This window comes from Peromyscus californicus, unplaced genomic scaffold, assembly GCF_007827085.1.
Source record: "Peromyscus californicus insignis strain IS unplaced genomic scaffold, ASM782708v3 Scaffold_23__1_contigs__length_62951481, whole genome shotgun sequence".
In the NCBI taxonomy this organism is placed as follows: Eukaryota; Metazoa; Chordata; class Mammalia; order Rodentia; family Cricetidae; genus Peromyscus; species Peromyscus californicus.
The window spans coordinates 61,318,263-61,336,664 of NW_026294534.1; the positions used below are offsets into that span (position 1 = coordinate 61,318,263).

The 18,402-nt window shown below is 63.3% G+C and overlaps 3 protein-coding genes across 10 annotated transcripts in view; 1 reads left to right on the forward strand and 2 right to left on the reverse strand.

Annotated features, from left to right (window-relative positions):
- The first annotated feature begins 1,265 nt into the window (after positions 1 to 1,265).
- Ssbp4 (single stranded DNA binding protein 4) lies at positions 1,266 to 10,862 on the forward strand. 8 transcript variants are annotated; one of them, XM_052752624.1, is made up of 17 exons: positions 1,269 to 1,470; positions 5,928 to 6,000; positions 6,097 to 6,158; positions 6,243 to 6,327; positions 7,729 to 7,815; positions 8,465 to 8,524; positions 8,598 to 8,667; positions 8,764 to 8,834; positions 8,913 to 8,983; positions 9,179 to 9,224; positions 9,313 to 9,348; positions 9,431 to 9,485; positions 9,569 to 9,639; positions 9,724 to 9,802; positions 10,084 to 10,112; positions 10,192 to 10,415; positions 10,543 to 10,862. In XM_052752624.1, exons 1-16 carry the CDS (start codon positions 1,415 to 1,417, stop codon positions 10,399 to 10,401), a joined length of 1,161 nt encoding a protein of 386 aa, XP_052608584.1. In that variant the 5' UTR covers positions 1,269 to 1,414; the 3' UTR covers positions 10,402 to 10,415; positions 10,543 to 10,862. The 8 variants fall into 8 exon arrangements, with proteins under 8 accessions (XP_052608585.1, XP_052608586.1, XP_052608581.1 ...); XM_052752627.1 differs by having other exon boundaries at positions 1,270 to 1,470; positions 10,192 to 10,299; XM_052752625.1 differs by having other exon boundaries at positions 1,266 to 1,470; positions 6,269 to 6,327; positions 9,569 to 9,802.
- Isyna1 (inositol-3-phosphate synthase 1) lies at positions 10,703 to 14,020 on the reverse strand. Its single transcript, XM_052752619.1, has 11 exons — positions 13,842 to 14,020; positions 13,637 to 13,765; positions 13,401 to 13,562; positions 13,094 to 13,226; positions 12,812 to 13,005; positions 12,526 to 12,675; positions 12,234 to 12,449; positions 11,960 to 12,124; positions 11,772 to 11,885; positions 11,468 to 11,685; positions 10,703 to 11,390 (listed from the first exon to the last, which is right to left on the reverse strand). The coding sequence occupies exons 2-11, from the start codon at positions 13,754 to 13,756 to the stop codon at positions 11,186 to 11,188; spliced, it is 1,677 nt and encodes a 558-aa protein (XP_052608579.1). The 5' UTR covers positions 13,757 to 13,765; positions 13,842 to 14,020; the 3' UTR covers positions 10,703 to 11,185.
- A 1,439-nt stretch (positions 14,021 to 15,459) lies between these two features.
- Ell (elongation factor for RNA polymerase II) overlaps positions 15,460 to 18,402 on the reverse strand; it is a 48,033-nt gene continuing 45,090 nt past the window's right edge. The window contains exons 9-12 of the mRNA XM_052752617.1: positions 17,416 to 17,476; positions 17,142 to 17,313; positions 16,913 to 16,957; positions 15,460 to 16,822 (exon numbers count right to left, since the gene is read on the reverse strand). Of these exons, the coding sequence (XP_052608577.1) occupies positions 16,706 to 16,822; positions 16,913 to 16,957; positions 17,142 to 17,313; positions 17,416 to 17,476 (395 nt within the window). The 3' untranslated portion in view covers positions 15,460 to 16,705. The remainder of the gene's footprint in view (positions 16,823 to 16,912; positions 16,958 to 17,141; positions 17,314 to 17,415; positions 17,477 to 18,402) is intronic.

Consider the following 18,402-nt stretch of genomic DNA (forward strand, 5'->3'; position numbering starts at 1 on the left):
TGGGAAAGGCCGGCGTCCGCCCAGCTGAGCCCTGGGGGAGGAGGCGGGGCGCGCCTGGGCAGCCTTTCCTGCGCTCCTGGAACCTCCTCGTCTCGGCTTCCCGCCCGCCGGCCAGGGTGGGGGCGGGGAGGCCCGGACAAGGGGATCTGCCTGCATCCGGGACACCGCGCACGACACAGGGCCACGGTGACCTGCAGGCTGTCACACCACCACACACACACACACACGTCCAACAGGAAACCTGCGCCCATGACTGCGCCATGCGAGGTTCCAGGAGCTGAAGACATACTTGGGGCAAGTCTCCTACTTGTCCCCCCCAAAACGGTCGCTGCCCAACCGGGGACACTTGCAGGGACAGCGAGCATTCGCCTGCACGCCTCCTGACTCCCATGTGCCACGACCACACGTGCGCTCTGTGCGCGTGCGCGCGGGCGGAGGGGGAAGCACGCCCTCGGCCCAGCGAGCACGCGTACCACCCCAGTCCTCCAGAGTTGGAGGCAGGAGGATCACCAGTTCAGTGATAGCCTTACTGACATAGGGAGTTGGAGGACAGCCTGGGCTACATGAGACATTGTGTTGTTTGGATCCGACTTTTGAGACAGGGTCTCACTCTGCATCCTTTTGTCTCGTAACTCGCTGAGTAGAACAGGCTGGCATCGAACTGTGGTTGGACTGGGGCTCGGTCGGCCCAGCACCGGCATGCACAAAGCCCCGGGTTCCATCCACCCAGGCTAACCGGTGCACGCCTGTCATCTCGGCAGCAGGGAGGCTGAGGCAGGATCCAACGTTCGATGTCGCGTCCTCTGCTGCTTAATTAGTTCGAGGCCAGCCTGAACTATGTGAAACCCTCTCAAAAGAAAAAGATGGATCCTCACAGCTGGCCGCGCTGCATGTGGGCTCGCCGTGTGTGTCCGAGGTGCAGAATGTTGTGGACGCATGCACTTTGAGGTCAGGAGACCGGTGCACGTCCCGAGTCGAAGCCGAGATACCCACAGCCCCGCGAGTATGTGCAACTGGGAGTCTCGTTCCACAGCCTTGGTGGGCCTGGAACTCGCAGTCATCCTCCTGCCTCAGCTTCCCGATTTTCAGACATGGCAGCTCTAGAGCGTGTCTCCCGCGTGGGTGTCTGCGAGAGGTACAGTAGCCGCGGCTAAGTCGCGCGCAACCCGATGGTGGGCAGTGCCGCCCCCGCGGCTCTGCGCGTGCGCGCTCCCAGCGCTGGGCCCACCCGCGCGCCCGCCGTTGCCGCTTTAAGAGCGGCGGGAGCGCGCGGCGGCGGTGGCGCGCTTCCCGGAACAGCCCGCGGAGGGCAGCGCTGCTAGAACCCACCCGCGGCCGCAGCTCCCGCGCGGACATGGCTGCGGGGCCCGGGGCGCGGGCAGCGATGGCCATGCGCGCCTGACAGGTGCGGAGCATGTACGGCAAAGCGGGCAAGGGCTGCGCGCCCTCGGACGGCCAGGCGCGCGAGAAGTGAGTGCGCGGCGCGGGGGCCACGCAGGACCGGGGGCCGTGGTGTCACGCGAGACCAGAAGGGTGCGGGATTTCAGGGGGACACACGAGATCCAGAGGGCTCGTGGAGTTGCTGGAGATCAGAATGGAGCGGGATTTCAGGCGTACACACGAGGTCAAGGGGCTCGTGGGGTCATGCGAGACCTCCAGCGTGGGTGATTGTGGGCGTGCGAGACCTGAGGCTCTCTTGGGGTCACGGGAGACACAAAGGACAGAATATATTGGGGGCACTCGAGTTCCAGGGGCTCAGGGTCACGTGAAATACGGAGGGCATGAGATTGCAGCGTGGGAGAGCCAAGGGAGCCTGGGGTCTCAGGACACCTGAGGGGACAGGAGGTCAGGGGGTCAGACAGGACCCCAAAGGGGATGCTGGGATGACACGGCAGTGGATGGGGTGCGGGGTCCGAGGACTGTGAGCTCTAAGGAGTCCATGGTGTAGCGGGAGAGCAGGACGTGGATGAGAGCGGTCACAGGACGCCCAGGGCAGCCACGGCATCTGAGGGGTGCGAGACCTCGATGGTTCTGGGGTCTCACAGACCTGACAGGTGTGAGCATTAGGGGCGGCCTGTGAGACCATGGGGCTCACGGAGAGCTCAGGAGTCCCATGCATGCAAGCCCCGAGCTGGAGATTTGAAACGGGACTCCTAGGGTTCGCTGTGGCTGCAGATTCTAGGAGGTTGAGGGACCCTGGGGCCACGTGAGGTGTTGGAGATCGTGAGATTTGCATGGGCATGTGTGACCTGAGCCGAACTCCACTGTCACTTGTGGGCAAAGGTGTGGGCACAGAGCAGGAGGGAAGGTGTAGCCTCTGGCCGCGTCTGACCGTGCAGGTCCGGGGCTACCACCCAGTAGCCCTGGGTGGGCCAGAGTGTTTCTGGCTCTCACTGCCCTGTGTTGGACATACAGGATGAGTGGCCCAGGTGGCTTCCAGTGGGCACCCACCTGGGCTGGCATTCCTTCCCTGGGTGCCCATGCAGGGGAGTGGGTGAAGATTCGAACATTTGAAGTGTGCTGGGGGCCCAACACTCAATTGGAGGTGAGGTGAGTGTGCAGAGGCCTGTGTGGGAACATGGCTGGTCACCCAGAAGCTGTGCTGCCCGGCCAGTCCTGGTTATGGGACAGATGACCCTGCACAGAGAAGTCTGGGTCACTGGGGATGCCATGCAAGGCTGCCCCTCAGGCCTCTGTTGTGTTATCACTAGGCCTCATTTGTGGCTCAGTAAACTCAATGACCCATCCTGACATCGGGCTGCTGCCCATGTGGGAAGCAGGGGCTGTCTGACTGGGTCACCTGACACCTGGTGAGTCCCCAGCCTGGGGACTAGCTCACATAGTCAGTAGTCCTGTGCTAAGTTGGGGGGTGATGGATGAGGCGGGGGTGGGGGGGTCTATGTGAGAGGACATGCACATTCAGAAAGCAAGGGCCCTCAAGGTAGGCTGAAAGGGGAGGGGGGGAGAGAAGGGGAGGGATATGGTGGCAGGCTCAGTGTGTGCAAAGGCCCTGTGGTAGGAGCAGGCAGGGAGCTGCGGCTGGGCTGCGGATTAGCGGAAGTCCTGAAGTTGAGTGTGGACCACAGGGAGGCTTGTGTTTTTGAAAGTGCATACAGAAGGCTGAGGCAGGAGGATCTCCCATCCAAGCTCACCTACTTAGCAAGGCCGTCTGAAAAAAACAGAGTGAATTTGGTCTGCGGGGCTCACGGAGAGCAGCAAAGAGGCCAACCAGGCTTGGGATGGCTGAAGCCAAAGCCGGGGAGCTGGGATGGGCGGGAGGCCTGTGTGGGAGCTGGTCCTGGTAGATGAGGCGCCCGGGAACCAGGCCTCTTCTCAGCACATGGCTGTGCACGGTCATCCATCTTTCCTGTGGGATCCTCATAGAGAGGGTAGGCAGGTGGCCCTGCCTCAGTTTACTTACTGCACTGTGGTTGGCTGACCTTTCTGAGTTCAGGACTTCCACCTCTAAGTCTCAATTACTGACTGGCCCAGCCCTGATTTTTCTCTTCTGAGAAGTGGGGTGAGGGGTCACCCCATCTGTACCCTGGACTCACCTGTTTGTGGCCTCCGTCTTCCAGGCCTGCTGTGCCCTGTCCTCTGTCCCCTCAGCAACTAGAGTCTCGTAGGCCTGCATGTCTGAGCATGGGTGGCCAGCTCCAAGGCGGGTAGCTCTTCCTGGCTGTGGGGACCCTGGATTTGGGTGGCAAGGGTAAGGCTGGGGTCTGAGTGGATCCTGTGTAAGTTGAAGTGTGTAAGCATTGGCCATGGGCACATGTCCGTCTGGTGCTGCCCAGCAGTTGAGGTGGCTTCTCTGAACAGCCTTCAGGATGACACAGGACAGCCACCTTCCTCTTGACACAGGTGACAGCGTGCTGTTTAAGGCCCACACCTAGGGAGAAAGGCCTGTGGGTGACAGGGTCACTGAAGACCTTGGCAGGACCTGGGGACAGGTTAGATGATGACTGGAGTGTTATTGTCGGCTCCCAGCAGCCTGTCTGAGGGGTGCTGGTAGGGTGACCTTTACAGGAACCCCCGTAATTATGGTGGTGGCCGTGGCCGTGGTGTTTTGGGCCTTGGGAACCAGCTCACATGAAGCTCTCCACGCCGCACAGCCCAGGCCTGTGCTCCAGGCCACACAGCCCTTCCAGCAGGAAGGGCGCTGAGCTTTGTCCTGGCCTTGCTTTCTGGTGCAAGGGAATTGGGGAAGCTGAGGGCTGGGCTGACCCAGGACCGTGCGGGTCTCAGGACCCATGGCTGTGCCCTCCCCCAACCTGTAAGAGACAATAGGGTGAGTGGGCATGGGCAAGTTGAGTATGGCAGGAACACCTCAGACTGTTGACGCTGGAGCTGGGAGGCACAGCCTCGGCAGAGGCCTTGGGGTGGGAGGCAGGTGGTAGCCGAGGGCCGAGCTGGAGCTCAGACAGCGGGGCCTGGAGCCGGCAGGGCAGACGTGATGGGGGAGGGGCAGTGGGGCACACTGGAGACTGGCCTTGTGTCCCTCCAGCGACCATGTCCACCCCAGTGGCTGGGTCCATGGGGTCTCCCTGTTGTACTAGTCTTGTGATTGGGGTTCTGGTGAGAGGGCACACCCGTGACACCCAATTCCTGAGGCCCCCTTTGGATGTGGGGGAGCTTCCAGGGAGCAGGTGGCTGGGGGGGGGGGGCCGCAGGGATGAAAATACCAACCAGAGGGAAGGAGAAGGCTGGAGGCTCTGGGGCCCCGGCAGGGTCCGGCCACCGATGGGCAGGCTGTGGGAAGAGGGTGGAGAATGACGTCACAGTAGTCGAGGGGTGAGCATCCGGGCATCACCGAGCTGTGTCATCCCTATCAGGCCCCAGCTCAGTCTCTGGCCACAGAATGGTAGGCTCTGGTGGCCACAGCTCCTTCTTGGCTATCAGGAGGGGGATTGGGCTGGCGTGGCACCCTGGCCACGCCGCCATCCCACACAGCTCACATGGTACAAGTCGCAAGCACAGCCCTCATCTTGGGCCAGCCCACCCCGATCCTGACACAGGCCTCTCATCTGCCAGCTCGGCCCTAGGTCTGCTCGTGTGTGTCTGAGAGAACAGCATGGACCCTAGGAGGGTGGCCGGTGTGCCACTGCACCAGGACAGACCAGTGGACAGATGGGGGGACAAGTGGATGGATGGGCGGACAGATGGGCGGAGAGATGGTGGTTGGAGAAGGAATGTCAAGGTGAAGGGCAGAGTCACGGGGTCAGGCTGGGCGTGCAAGGTCCCTGCATTTGTCCCCAAGTGTGTCCTGGGACAGACATGAGCTAGTGGGGGCCACGCTGGGGTGTGAGGGTGAGCAGGGCCTGAGCCAGAGGCAGATTATTTTAGGATGAGGCCCTCAGCCAGGGAGAGTGAGGACAGCTGGGGAGGCCCCTGGAGCCCTGCAGGTCCGTTTCTCCAGCTCCCCGATGCCCCTCTGTCCTCATGCCCCTGTGGGGACACCCAGAGAACATATACGTGAGCCAGTGCCCAGCAGGCGGGTGACGCTGGGGATGGGAGCTGCCACGGAAGGAAGGCTGGGGGGGATGACCTAACCCGCCATGTGGCCCCGTGGCGGGGATGTGGCACTGTGGGCCCTCCTTCTGTCAGCCACACCTCTGCCTCACCTCTCCCTACTCCCCAGAGGCGCCATTACTGTCTCCTTGAGTACAGGAAAGGAAAGTTATGGTTATCACTGGATACTAAGGATGAAGATGGGGCCCTTGGGAGGGGCCTTTAGGTGGGGTGTTGTTGGATCTATAGGAGTTGGCTGACACAGGTCACTGAAGCTGTTTCCTGTGATTGGCAGTGCTGAGGATCTAGTATGGGGCAGGGGAGGATTGGCTGGGGAACCTGATCGAGGCCTTGTGTTGGGCTCGGCCCATGGGTGCCCTCTGCTGAACAACCTGAACCATCTCCCACCCTGTCTGCAGGCTCGCGCTGTATGTATACGAATACCTGCTGCATGTGGGGGCGCAGAAGTCGGCACAGACCTTCCTGTCCGAGGTGAGTGTCCACTCTACCAGGACACCCCGTGTCGCCCTGAATTGTCCGGCTTGTCCCTCTTGGGTACCTGCCCCTCACACACCCTCTCCGCCGTAGATCCGCTGGGAGAAGAACATCACGCTGGGCGAGCCCCCTGGCTTCCTGCACTCTTGGTGGTGGTATGTGCCTGCGTGAGAGCAGACGGAGGGAAGCGGGAACTTTGGGGGGGTGTGGGGTCACCTCGTTCCCTCTGCTGCCCACAGTGTCTTCTGGGACCTTTATTGCGCAGCCCCAGACCGCAGAGAGGTTTGCGAACACTCCAGTGAGGCCAAAGTCTTCCAGGACTATGTGAGTCTCCGGGCTCTGGGATCTGGGCCACCTCTTTTGTTTTTGTTTGTTTGTTTCGAGACAGGGTTTCTGTGTCGCCCTGGCTCTCCCGATCTCCCTCTGTAGACCAGGCTGGCCTTGACCTCAGAGACCCGCCCGCCTCTGCCTCCCGAGTGCACCACCATGCCCCTCTCTATTATTTTTAAAAATACTTTTATTTTATGTGTATGAATGTTTTAAGCCTGCAAGTCTGTCTGCACACCATGTGCACGCCGGCACCTGTGGGGGTCAGGAGAGGGCGTCAGATGCCTGGAGCTGGAGTTACTGTGGACTGCCGTGTGGGTGCTGGGACCTGAACCTGGGGCCTCTGCCAGAGCTACCCAGTCTTGCTGAGCCGCCTCTCCAGCTCCTGGAATTTTTTGTTTCGTTTTTTGTTTGAGACAGGGTCTCACTAAATAATCCTGTTGTCCTGGAATCCTCTGGAGCTCATGCTGGCTTCGAACTCACAGAGATCTCTCTGCCTCCGCCTCTGGAGTGTTGGGGTTAAAGGCCAACTCCCTGGCCTCAGTTTCCCTTTGGCACAGTAGGCAGCCCTCGCCTCCGCTCCGCAGTCCCTAGGCGCCGGTTGCCATAGCAGCGTGGGCGTCGGAGGGCGGGGCCAGAGCAGACTGGTCTTAGGCGCCCCGCGGCTGCGGCCCCGACCTTGGCGTCTCCTGGAAACGCTAGCGCGCCCCTGCCCGTCGTCATGGCAACGCGGGCGGGCGTCGCTGTCGCTGTGGGATGATTGACGGGGGCGGGGGGTGGGGTTCCCGATCAGGCTGCCATCCCACACACAGTACCCGGCCGGTCTGCACCGAGGAACCCTGGGGAGCTTTGGTCATGGCAACCCCTAAATCACCCGCGATTGCAAGGATTTTGGGGATCCTCGCGAGTGTGCTCTCGCTGTGGGCTGCTGTCTTTCATTATCGGGGAGACCTGGCTCAGCTCTGGAGGGCTGTCCCCATTCCAGAGATCGCGACGTTCCTGTGCCAGCCAGTGCAGTCTAGGGACACCCAGGAAGGTCTCCACCTGTGGAGAAGGCAGTGAGGACAGGGTCAGCGGAACGGGCCATCCCGAGGTCAGCCTTCCCGGACTTTGGGCCTCTCCCGGAATGGAATCAGGCAGCGGAAGTGGCCTGTCAAGCCTGGCCCTTGTCCGTCTAAGGAGGGTTGGGGACTGGCTGCACAGTTGGGGTGTGCGCCATCAGAAGGCCACAGGCCGCAGAAGTCGGGGTGGCTGCTCCACGTCAGCCTCCCCTTTCCCTGGTCCTGATTGACATCCCAGTCTGGCGGCCTGACCGCTGTCCCCAGGCTGTCTGCAAAGATGAGGGGAAGTCACCTGCTGTGGCGCTCACCCCATCCTCGGTGTCTCGTGTCCTTGCAGAGTGCGGCGGCCCCCAACCCTGTGATGGGCGCCATGGCCCCTAATGACGCAATGGGGGCCGGTCCCGGGGCGCCAGGCTTCTTTCAGGTACGGCTGCCCGGGGCTCTCTTGTCCCCACAGTTGAGGCAGGGCAAGCTGCAGGCCAGATTCGGTGGGAGGGCTGTCGCCACAGTGGGTGTGAACGTGTGCACCTTGTCATCTCTAGCGACAGTGGTGAACCCCGCGGTCAGGTGCCCCCCACACGCTGGTGAACCCCGCGGTCAGGTGCCCCCCACACGTTGGTGAACCCCGCAGTCAGGTGCCCCCCACACGTTGGTGAACCCCGCGGTCAGGTGCCCCCCACACACTCTGGTGAACCCCGCGGTCAGGTGCCCCCCACACACTCTGGTGAACCCCGCGGTCAGGTGCCCCCCACACACTCTGGTGAACCCCGCGGTCAGGTGCCCCCCACACACGCTGGTGAACCCCGCGGTCAGGTGCCCCCCACACACTCTGGTGAACCCCGCGGTCAGGTGCCCCCCCCACACACACGCTGGTGAACCCCGCGGTCAGGTGCCCCCCACACACACACGCTGGTACCTTGCACTGCCCGCTTCTGCAGCTGTGCCAATTGGCTATGGTCTGCAACCTGGCTCTGAGGCAGGAGACTAGCAAGGTTGCCCCCGGGCATAGTAAGAGCAGGGCTTCTTTGGGGAAGCACGAGCGGAGATGGCTGACTCAATCCCACCTCTTCCAGCCCTTCATGTCTGCGCGGTTCCCAGGGGGTGCCCGGCCCACCCTAAGGATGCCAGGCCAGGTGAGAGCGCGGGGTGGGGGACAGGACCTGGTGGGGGTGTTGCCTCCAGCTCAGTACCGTGCCCCCTCCACAGCCTCCTGTGGGCCTCCCTGGCTCCCAGCCCCTCCTCCCTGGTGCCATGGACCCCTCCCCGCGTACACAGGGTGAGTAACTCCAGCTGCTGCTCCACGGACTGCCCTTGATGTGGCGACCGTGCCTGGGAATGCCCAAGCCTGAGCCTCTTCCTCCTGTCTGCGCAGGGCACCCCAGCCTGGGAGCCCCGATGCAGAGGGTGACGCCCCCGAGGGGCATGGCCAGTGTTGGGCCCCAGGTAAGGGGTGGCCCAACCCACCATGGGACAGAAGGGCCACGCCCTGGGTTCCTTCTGACTAACCCTTTGCCTCGACAGGGCTATGGAGCTGGCATGCGGCCCCCACCCAGTTCCCTTGCCACCAGCCAGGTCCTGCCATCCATGAACATGTAAGGCCCTAGGTTACCCTCAGGCTCGTGGTCGCCCAGCCTAGAGGCAGGCCGTGTATTCAGGGACAACTCGGGCATTGTTTATTCCACTGTCTGGAGGGGAAATTGAGGCCAAAAGTGTCACTTAGCCCTAGGGAATGACGGGTTGCTGGGCCCTGGGCGCCTGGGCTGCTGCAGCGCCCCCATCTCTTCCAGGGGTCCGGGGGTGCGCGGCCCGTGGGCCAGTCCCAGCGGTAACTCGGTGAGTGGCAGGCAGGGTGAGCTGGGGAAGGAGGGCTCGGGCCAGCTGCCTGCCCCTGCCGCTCACAGCTGTCCCTGCCTGTTCCCAGATTCCCTACGCTTCCTCCTCTCCTGGCAGCTACACGGTGAGTCCTGCGGGTGCGCGGTGGGACCTGCAGGGTGCAGGCCAGACGAGCTACGTCTCACAGTCCCCCTGTCTCCGTGCAGGGACCCGCAGGAGGGGGCGGGGCCCCCGGAACACCCATCATGCCCAGCCCTGGAGGTGAGGAACACGTGGGTTGGAGTGGGCCGGGGTCCCCATTGCACGCGCCCGCCCACCCACGCGGCCCCTGCTCTCGCCCCCAGACTCCACCAACTCCAGCGAGAACATGTATACCATCATGAACCCCATCGGGCCGGGCGCCGGCAGGGCTAACGTGAGTGGGGGCCGGTGCGCCTCGCCCGACGGGGACCCCGCGGGGGGCGGCCGGCCCGAGCCCCACGCTGCCCTGTGCCCGCAGTTCCCGCTCGGCCCCGGCCCCGAGGGCCCAATGGCCTCTATGAGCGCGATGGAGCCGCACCACGTGAACGGATCCCTGGGTGAGTGGCCGGGCGCCACCTCGCGGCGCCGTGGGCGGGCACCGTGACCCCCGGGCGCCGGGACAGGAGGCTGCGAGGGTCCCCGGGCGCCTAGCCCCGCTAGTGCCCTGATCTCCACGCCACGGGAGGGGCGGCCGAGAGACCGCTGTCCCCAGCCCCTCGGGTGGCCCCGCCACGCCTGCACCCTCCATCGCCCGGGCCCAGGCTGCGGGAACGGGAGGTCCTGGGGTACCCCGTCCCTGAGCTCCGCACCGGCGCCTGAGCCTCTCGTCTCTCCGCAGGCTCGGGCGAGCTGGACGGGCTGCCGAAGGTGAGGTCGTGCACGCTGGGTGGGTGGAGGCAGGTGGTCTGGGGCAGGGGACCCCCGCGCTGACCGGCGCCGCCCCCAGAACTCCCCCGGCGCCGTGGGCGGCCTGAGCAACGCCCCGGGGACCCCGCGCGACGACAGCGAGATGGCGGCCGCCGGGACCTTCCTGCACCCGTTCCCGAGCGAAAGCGTAAGCGCCTGCGTCGACTCCCCACCCGCGGCCGCGGCGGGCCGGAGGGGCCTGGCGGGCAGACCCCGGCGGGGCGGCCGCGGGGCCAGAGCAAGACCGTGACCGCGGCGGGCCAGGTGGGGGGGCGGCCGCGGCACCTTCCCCTCCTCCCCACCCTCCCCGGGCTCCCCCTGTCCCCGGGAGGGCGGGCCACAGCCTCGGCCGGAGCTGAGCCGCGCTCCGCGCGCCGCCCTCTCTCTGCAGTACTCCCCCGGCATGACCATGAGCGTGTGATAGCCCTGGCCTGAGCCCAGTGTCCTGCTGGCGAGGTCTCGGGTCACGCCTCTGCTACCCGGACTCCTGGCCAGCCCAGCCTGGATGGCCAGCAGGGCCCCCACGAAGGACTTTCTCATTTTCTACACACACACACACACACGCACACGCACACGCACACGCACACGCACACGCACACAGACGCGCACAAGGACCTCAGAGAAGTGCGGGCCTTCGGACCTATGTGCTGTCACAGGGCTTGGGGCGGAGGGGGACTGCCAATAAACACATTTGGTTTTGTCTTTTTGGTACGGCTGGCTTCCCTCACTTGACCGTTAGCTTTGGCCTCAGTCCCTGCTCAGATGAGTGGGGTGAAGCTGAGGGACTGACTAGCACGTCAGCACAGGGACCAGGCTGGTGGTGCGGGCCTTTAACCCCGGCACTTGGGCAGAGGCAAGTGGATGGGTTGAGTTCGAGGCCAGCCTGGGCTACATACCAAATTCTAGGCTAGCCAGGGCTACACACTGAAACTGGAAAAAGCCACACGGAGGCCTGCCTGATGGGGACCCTTTATTTCATTGGCAAGGTCTTGGGGACAGTAAGAGAAGGGCTGGGGATGAAAGGATCACTCGACTTAAGCAGTGGACACCTCTGGTGTCGGTGCCTGGGCGTGCCCATTGGCATCACCGGTACAGCCATTGGTGGCAGCAGGTGTGGACTCGTTCTTTTGTGGCAGTGGGCTGGTGGCTGCAATCTCCCCTGGCTTGATGCCCGGGCCTGGGCGCTCCATCTTGTGCTCTAAGAGCATGTGGTTCTGGGGCGGGAGCCCCACACAGGCCCTGTGGGGAGAGCGTGGACTCAGCAGGGCCCCCCAGGACTGCCCTGCCGCCCGTGTCCTGCCCTCCACCAGGCGCACCTGAGAATGTTCTCGATGCAGCTGCGTTGTCGGAAGAGTGCGTTCACCACTGGGCTGCCCGGGGGCACCAGCGGCGCCTTAAAGAGGAAGCTGAGCAGAGACAGCACGGGGTGGAAGCCCTGAGGCTCAGGGTCCAAGTCGGTGCAGAAGTTCACGCGCTGACAGAGCTCTGTGAGCAGTACTAGGTCCAGCATGATGGGCGCCGCCAGGAGCGAGTCCTGGGTGGGGGTTGGTGAGAGGCGTGACAAGGGTCTGGCGAACCAACACCCACCCTGCCCACCACACCCGACCCCGCCCTCCGTACCTCACAGGTGTTATGGAGCACCAGGGTGTTGGTTCCACCCAGCATCAGCTCCGAGGTGTACTCGTCCAGGGCACGCTTGCTGTCACCCACGTAGGGCACGTATTTGATCACCACCTGTGGAGGTTCATCAGGTCACACAGCCCCACGATGCCGCACCGAGGCCCCTGCCCGCCCTCAACCCCACCTACGCAGTGGTCTGGCTCCTCTCCAGGTGCGTAGAGCACACGGTTGCTCTGAACCATGTCGTCCACCACGCTGCTCTTCGACACTTCCTTGGAGCGGAACTGCAGCGGGGCAGACAGGTTCTGCCCGTCGTTGTTGCCCAGGTGGTTATAGCTCACGATGGACATGGTCTGTGTGGTCAACAGAGTCATGATGGATGCAAGTGCACCCGGCTCTGCAGTACCCTCACCAACCCAGGTTTCTGGCCCCCTTCTGGCACCTCATGAAGCCCCCGGGTACCTTGAGGCCAGAGCCGATGAGGAAGTCCACCAGAACAGACTTGACCTTCGTCTGACCGGACTTGAAATCATCCCCACCCACGAACACATGGCGCTGGGAAGCCAGCTCCAGGGCACCGGGCACCAGTGTGTTCTGTGGGGACCCGTTGAGGAAGGCGCAGCCCTCCAGGATGCTGGCCACAGCAAAGAGTGTGGATGGTGACACCTCCAGACCAAGCTGAGGGCAGAGAGGCAGTGAGCCAAGGCTCCCTCTGGACTGGCCTCGACTCCCAGGATTCTGGGCGTGCGCCCACCTGGATAGTCCGCAGCAAGTTTTCGGCTGTGTCATTGCGGCCTGCGACCACCTCGCAGAAACGCTCCGTGTTGGCGGTCCACAGCACAATGACCTTGTCCAGTCCTGCGCTGGATCGGAAGTCTCGAATGTCCTTTCGGATCTGCTCCAACTGGGAAAGGATGGGGGAGAGTAGGTGGAATCGGCCAAGGCCCCCGGGGCTTGGGCCACTCATTACCCGGGACAGGAAGGGGGGACCACGGGCCAGTAACGGGACAGTGAGCGGGGAAGCCGGCCGAGGCCTCCACCTGCTGCGCGCGTGTGCCAGGGATGAGGTTGTCTGCACGTGCTGTCTGGTTGGCAGCGATGAACTCCGGAATGTAGACGGAGGGCCGCGGACGCAGGCTCTCCATGTGGGGCCACAGCTGCTCCTGGAGACCGCAGTCCAGGACCTGTGCGCGCCGCATCGCCTCGGCCAGGTTCAGTGACGAGATATCCCAGCCTGGGTTGTGGGGACCCTCACACTGAACCCATCCTCTACCCTGGGCCTTCCCACACCTACCCCCACCCCACCCCGAGGTTCCGCCCACCGTCAAACACCAGGTCGTTGGGGGCCACCATGGGCAGCAGTGCGCTGAAGGGCGCAAACACCTCGCGGCCGTTCCCATCTAGACCCAGGTTCACGGTGCCCGCCTGGGTCAACGAGCCGTAATAGTTCGCTTCCTGGGGGGGACGAGAGGAGCAGGGTGCTGAGCAGGGAGGGGCCCGGCGCGCGGGGACCGCCGGCCGAGGCCACGCCCCCTCTTGCCGACCTGGCATGACGTCACCCACACCTCGCGGCCCCGCCCCCGGGCCCCGCCCCGCCCTCTCCCCGCTCCGCGGCCCGGGCCCCCCCACCTTGCGACCCGTGCGCGTGGGCCAGGTCAGGCGCAGCCGGTTGGCCAGCACGGCCGCGGTGAGCGTGGAGCCGTTGTTCCCGCCCCAGCCGACAAGCATGACCCCGAGCCGGGGCACCTGCCGGGCGGTGCGGAAGGTGAAGCGCGTAGCCGTGGGCTGCACCTAAGGACGGGTGGGGAGTGAGTCGCGGGGCCTCGGGCTCCGGGTGTGCGCCGCCGCCCACGCCCCGCGCGCACCCGCAGCACGCCGCCCTCGCGGCTGACGCGTGTCGTCCGGTACTCGTAGCGAGCCTCGATGGCCTCGGCGCTGTAGACGACGTCCGGGCTGTCCACCAGGATCTGGGCGGCGGGCTCCATCGCGGCGAGCTGCGGGCCAGAGCCGGTGAGGGCGGGCCCTCCGCCCGCGAGCCCACCCTCCGCCCTAGGACAGGACCGCACTCACCGGCTCCGAGTCGGATCGGACTACGGAGGCGGACGGCGTGGGGCCCCGGGGCGCGCGGGCAGCGGAGAAAAGCGCCGAGGCCACGCCCCGGCCACGCCCCCTGCTGGGCGGGGCGAGCAGCCCAGGGTTCGAGGTGCCCCGGACCCAGGTGGCCGGAAGCAGCCTCGGGCGCGAGCGCCGTGCGCATTGGCTCGCTGCGCAACCGCGTTGTACCGGGACCACCCGGCAGCCAATGAGCGACAGCCACCGTCGGAGGCGGGGCGTGGCTGGGTGAGGGGCCCGGGGTCCCCGCCGAGCTCGGCCGCGCGCGGGTCGCCCTGCCTGCTCCCAACCCCCAGCCCCGGGCGCCGGCCTGCGTGGCCAAGGGGAGGGGACAGCACGGCCAGGCCAGCGCGGCCTCCCCCGACAGGCTCAGCGATAAGGAACGTGGGAACCCGGCGGGCAGGCGGGGGAGGCCCCTCCAGAACTTTCCAAAACAAGCTGCCTCCTCCTAGCGGAACTTTCCACGGCTGGAGCTGGGCCAAAAAGGTGGATCGTCCGCAATGTCTGCCCGAAGGAGGGGGACTGCGCTTTGTAGGCAGGCGTCAAGATTTTTTGTCCTTTCAGATAGCCTGAATCAGTCCCAATATGAAGGGACAGAAAGGGGACTGAGCACATCCCGGTGAAGAGACCCAGGCAGGATTCCCTGACGGAGCTGTTGGAAAGGGTTTTGATGTATGAACAGGAGATTGTGAAGGGGGGACTACAGGCATATTGCACGGCATCCCCTAAAGCAAAGCTCCGGAGAGGAGCTCAGATGCAAGCAGGGACCCATGGGCAGAGGGCCCAGACCGCTGGTCTTGTCCTGTCCTCTTGGGGTGTACTTCAACAGAAATGACCGGTGATTTACTGATCAGCCTGGTTTAAGTAATGATACTGCCTACCGGCCAACCTGCCATCCCAGCATTTGGGAGGTTGAGGCAGAAAGACTGTGCAGTTGGGACATTTATTGGGCAAGGCTGACAGGAGGACTGGGGCCGAGCGCCCCCCGGCCTGGACCTCCAGGGGGAGGGGACTGTGGCCAGGGACCGCTTCGCCTGGGCGGTGTGTGGAACCAGGGCTCCAGGGACGGGATGAAGAGCACGGCCAGGCTGTTCCCAGGTGGTGGGTACACAGCGGCCCGCAGGGCGCCGCCTGGCTCTCCTTCCGCCTCCTCAGCCGCCTCGGAACTCTCAGAAGTCTGGCCAAGGCCTGGAGGCCGGCTGACCCCGGCCCTTCCCTTTGAAAACAAACATGCTCACAGACTGCCCTGGTGCAAGGCCAGCCTCTGCTGTCTGCTCAGCTCCAGCGCCTCGGGAGTGCTGGCCGGACCCCAGCTCAAGACCCCAACACCCTTGCTGCGATCTGCTGTTTTTAAAGCAGGCCCAAGAAATCTTCCCGCCCCATCCTTCTTAGGAGCTGGAGTTAAGGTCTCACCTGCGGGTCTTGGCGCTGCGGGAGAGCCCACCCTGTTTGTGCCCAAGTCTGCCCTAGTGCCTGGCCACCCCAGCCTGCCTGCCTGGCCACAGGGGACCCTGGGCCAAGTCCTCACTTAGGGCCACTGCACATCCTGCAGTGACATACACAAAACACAAGAGGGTTCGATTCCATCAAATTTATTATAGACTTTAAAAGTCGGCGGTTCACCTGCTTAGTGTACAAAAGACAGGTTCTGAGAAAGGGTCCCCAGGAGGCGCCGCCTCTCCTGTCAATTGTAACGTTTTGGCAAAAGTGAAGACTGTAAACACCAACTCCATGGCTCAAAGTAGACTATCCACTGTACAGTCCAAAGGCGGAGACCACCAATAAGTTAGACCCTCTCTAACCTACCAGCACCCGCAGCCCTGGAGCCTGGCCCTGCACCCCCTTCATAAATCTCAAGACAACAGAACAAAACAGACCAATTCAACTGATAGTCCCTGGGTGGAGTTCCCAGGGCAGGAGAGGGGTGCCGGCCCCAGCGCAGTGCAGCGTGGGACATGCACTGTGCCGAGAATCTAGCCCTGGCCCATTTAGAAACCAACAGCTGTTTAAACATGAAGGGTTGGTTTCCGATAGGGTCTGAGGACCCCAGGGGTCCCAAAGAAAAGCAAAAAGCTGGGTAGGGTAGGACTGGACCAGGCAGGTGCCTCCTGGGAGCCAGGCTCTTTGGAAGCCATCCAGAGACACCCCCAAGGTTTAGAAAAATAGACATCTGTGTTTGAGCTTCTGCTCTCCCTGCTCTGCAGCTGTGGGTGCAGGGACCCTGCAGCCTCCAGCACATGCCCACCATAGCTTCCTTCTGAATGTGCACAGCTCAGAACCCACGCACACGCGCGCGCACACACACACACACACGCACACGCACACGCACGCACACACACGGATGGCCCCTAGGATTTGGGGTATGAGAAGACGAGGCACAGTAAGAAAGCAGCAATTGGGGGCCACAGGCCTGCGCCCTGGAGAAGGCGAGCAAGGCACCACCCTCAGTCCCCCTGCCAGAGAGGACCCCAGGACCCACAACGGATGGAGGGATGGAGCGAGGCCGGCAGCACAAGCCCAACGCAGCCTCCATGGGACATGAAGAGCAGGTGTGTGGGGGCTGAGGACCATGTGCTGCCGAGGCCACCGCGGAGGGCTTCAGGCACAGCCGGGAGCTGCAGTGACTGCCAGTGGGGATCTGAAGGTGGCAGGGCCTGGCACTGCCCACTCTCCCTGTAGCCTCTAACCCTGGAGGCATGGGCCGTGGAGGAGGCACGGAGTAGAAAAGGTACAAAAATAGACAGTCTCTGTGGCAGCCAAAGGGCCGAGTTCATAGAAAACTAGAAAAGGCAGGCGGAGCCCTCGGGACTGCGGCTGGTGCGCTAGGGCCAGGCCTGCAGCTGCCGCTGGTCGTACTCCGCGATGAGCCGCTTGATGTGGGCCAGCTTGCGGTGCAGGTACTCACAGCGCCGCTTCTCTCGGCTGTAGTTGGTGTTGGTCTGCAGGGAACCAAGGCGCGGGTGAGACCCAGCCAGCCAGCACCCGGGCCAGGCGGGCTTCCCACTCAGCACCCACTCTGCCTCACGCACCTTTTTGATTTTCCGGTATTCCTGAAGAATCTGCCCACGGGTTGTCTGGGGGGAAACACCAAGAACTAATTTAATTATGTCCCACCTGGGAAAGCCCCAAATGTCAGCCCTCTCTGGAAGTGGATGCCCCAGAAACCCGTGTGCGCTACAAGACGTCCTGAGGCTAGGACCCAGCCCAGGTCACACACTCTGACCCTGGTCACTGCTGGCTCTGGATGGCTAGCACTACCTCATATTCCTCGGAGCCCTGGCTCAGCTGCCTGAGCTGTTCATCGAGCTGTGTGAACCTGCGCGTGATCTGCTCGATGCGCGCGTGCAGGCTCCGGTACTCGTTGTATTCGGCGTTGAAGTCATTCTTGTAGCTCTGACGCTGCTCTGATGAGGAGATGGCAGGGTATTTCCTGAGGGACAAGAAGGGCTGCTGGGGCTCAAGGGCACAGTGGGCAGCAGCACCTGGCTCAGGCAGGGTCCGGATGGGGGCACAGCCTAGGTAAGATACTCACAGCAAATAGTCCGGGGTCTCTGATGTGGCCGTGGGGACACTGGCACAGGCTCCATTCAGACCTGCATGAGCAATGCACCCTTAGTCCAGGGCCGGGGTGGGGGGTGCAAGCCATGCGTGATGGCCACAAGTCTGGGCACTAGCAGTGGGCCATGTGCTGAGACCAGCTGGCCAGAGTGGGAACCCACTGTCCAGGCTACAGCCACATAGCCCAGCCATGGCTGGCAGTGTGGGGCATCTGCACTGGCTGGAGACACACCCTGGCCATGCAGACAACAGGGCAGATGTTGCTGTCTCTGAAGGCACAACTGTAAACCTTGCTGGCACTAGCCTTCACTGAGACCCCATCAGACCCTAGTCCTTTGCACAGCACACGCTGTGGGCTGGGCTGGCCAGGAGCGGGTCCTCCACACGGCATTCCCGACCAAACCCACCACCAGGAGCTGGTGGGATCTAGGAAGGTGAGAGCAAGGTGCAGGCAGTACCTGGGCATGAGTTGCTTGCCAGGCAGAGTACCATTTTCCAGCCATTTAATTCATTTATTTGGTTTTCATTTGCAGGTTTCATTTATAGGTAGCCTGGGCTACCCTCCATGGCCGGGATGACAGGGTACACTTGCTGCTTCCCTGGGCCAGCAGCTCAAGGTCCCCATACACCCCATTTCAATCAGATGCTCTCAGCCTAACCTACTGTGGCTTCAAGGCCCCCGACCGACCCCCGGTGCTGCTCTTCAGGCTGCAGGGCTCAGTGGCAGGTGCTAACTGAGTGAGACCCTGGACACTTGCACTACGGAGCTGACAAGGTTCCGCAGGGACAGAGATGGCGGAGCAGGGGTCCACCGAAGGCATCTGCTGAGGCCCCACTGAACATGAGCAGAGTCATCCCATGGGCTAGGCCTCAATGGAAGGAGGGAAAAAGAGTGTCCTGTGCAGCCACAACATCCTGCCTAAGCACACGGGGCCAGGTGACCTCAACTGGTCCTCACGAG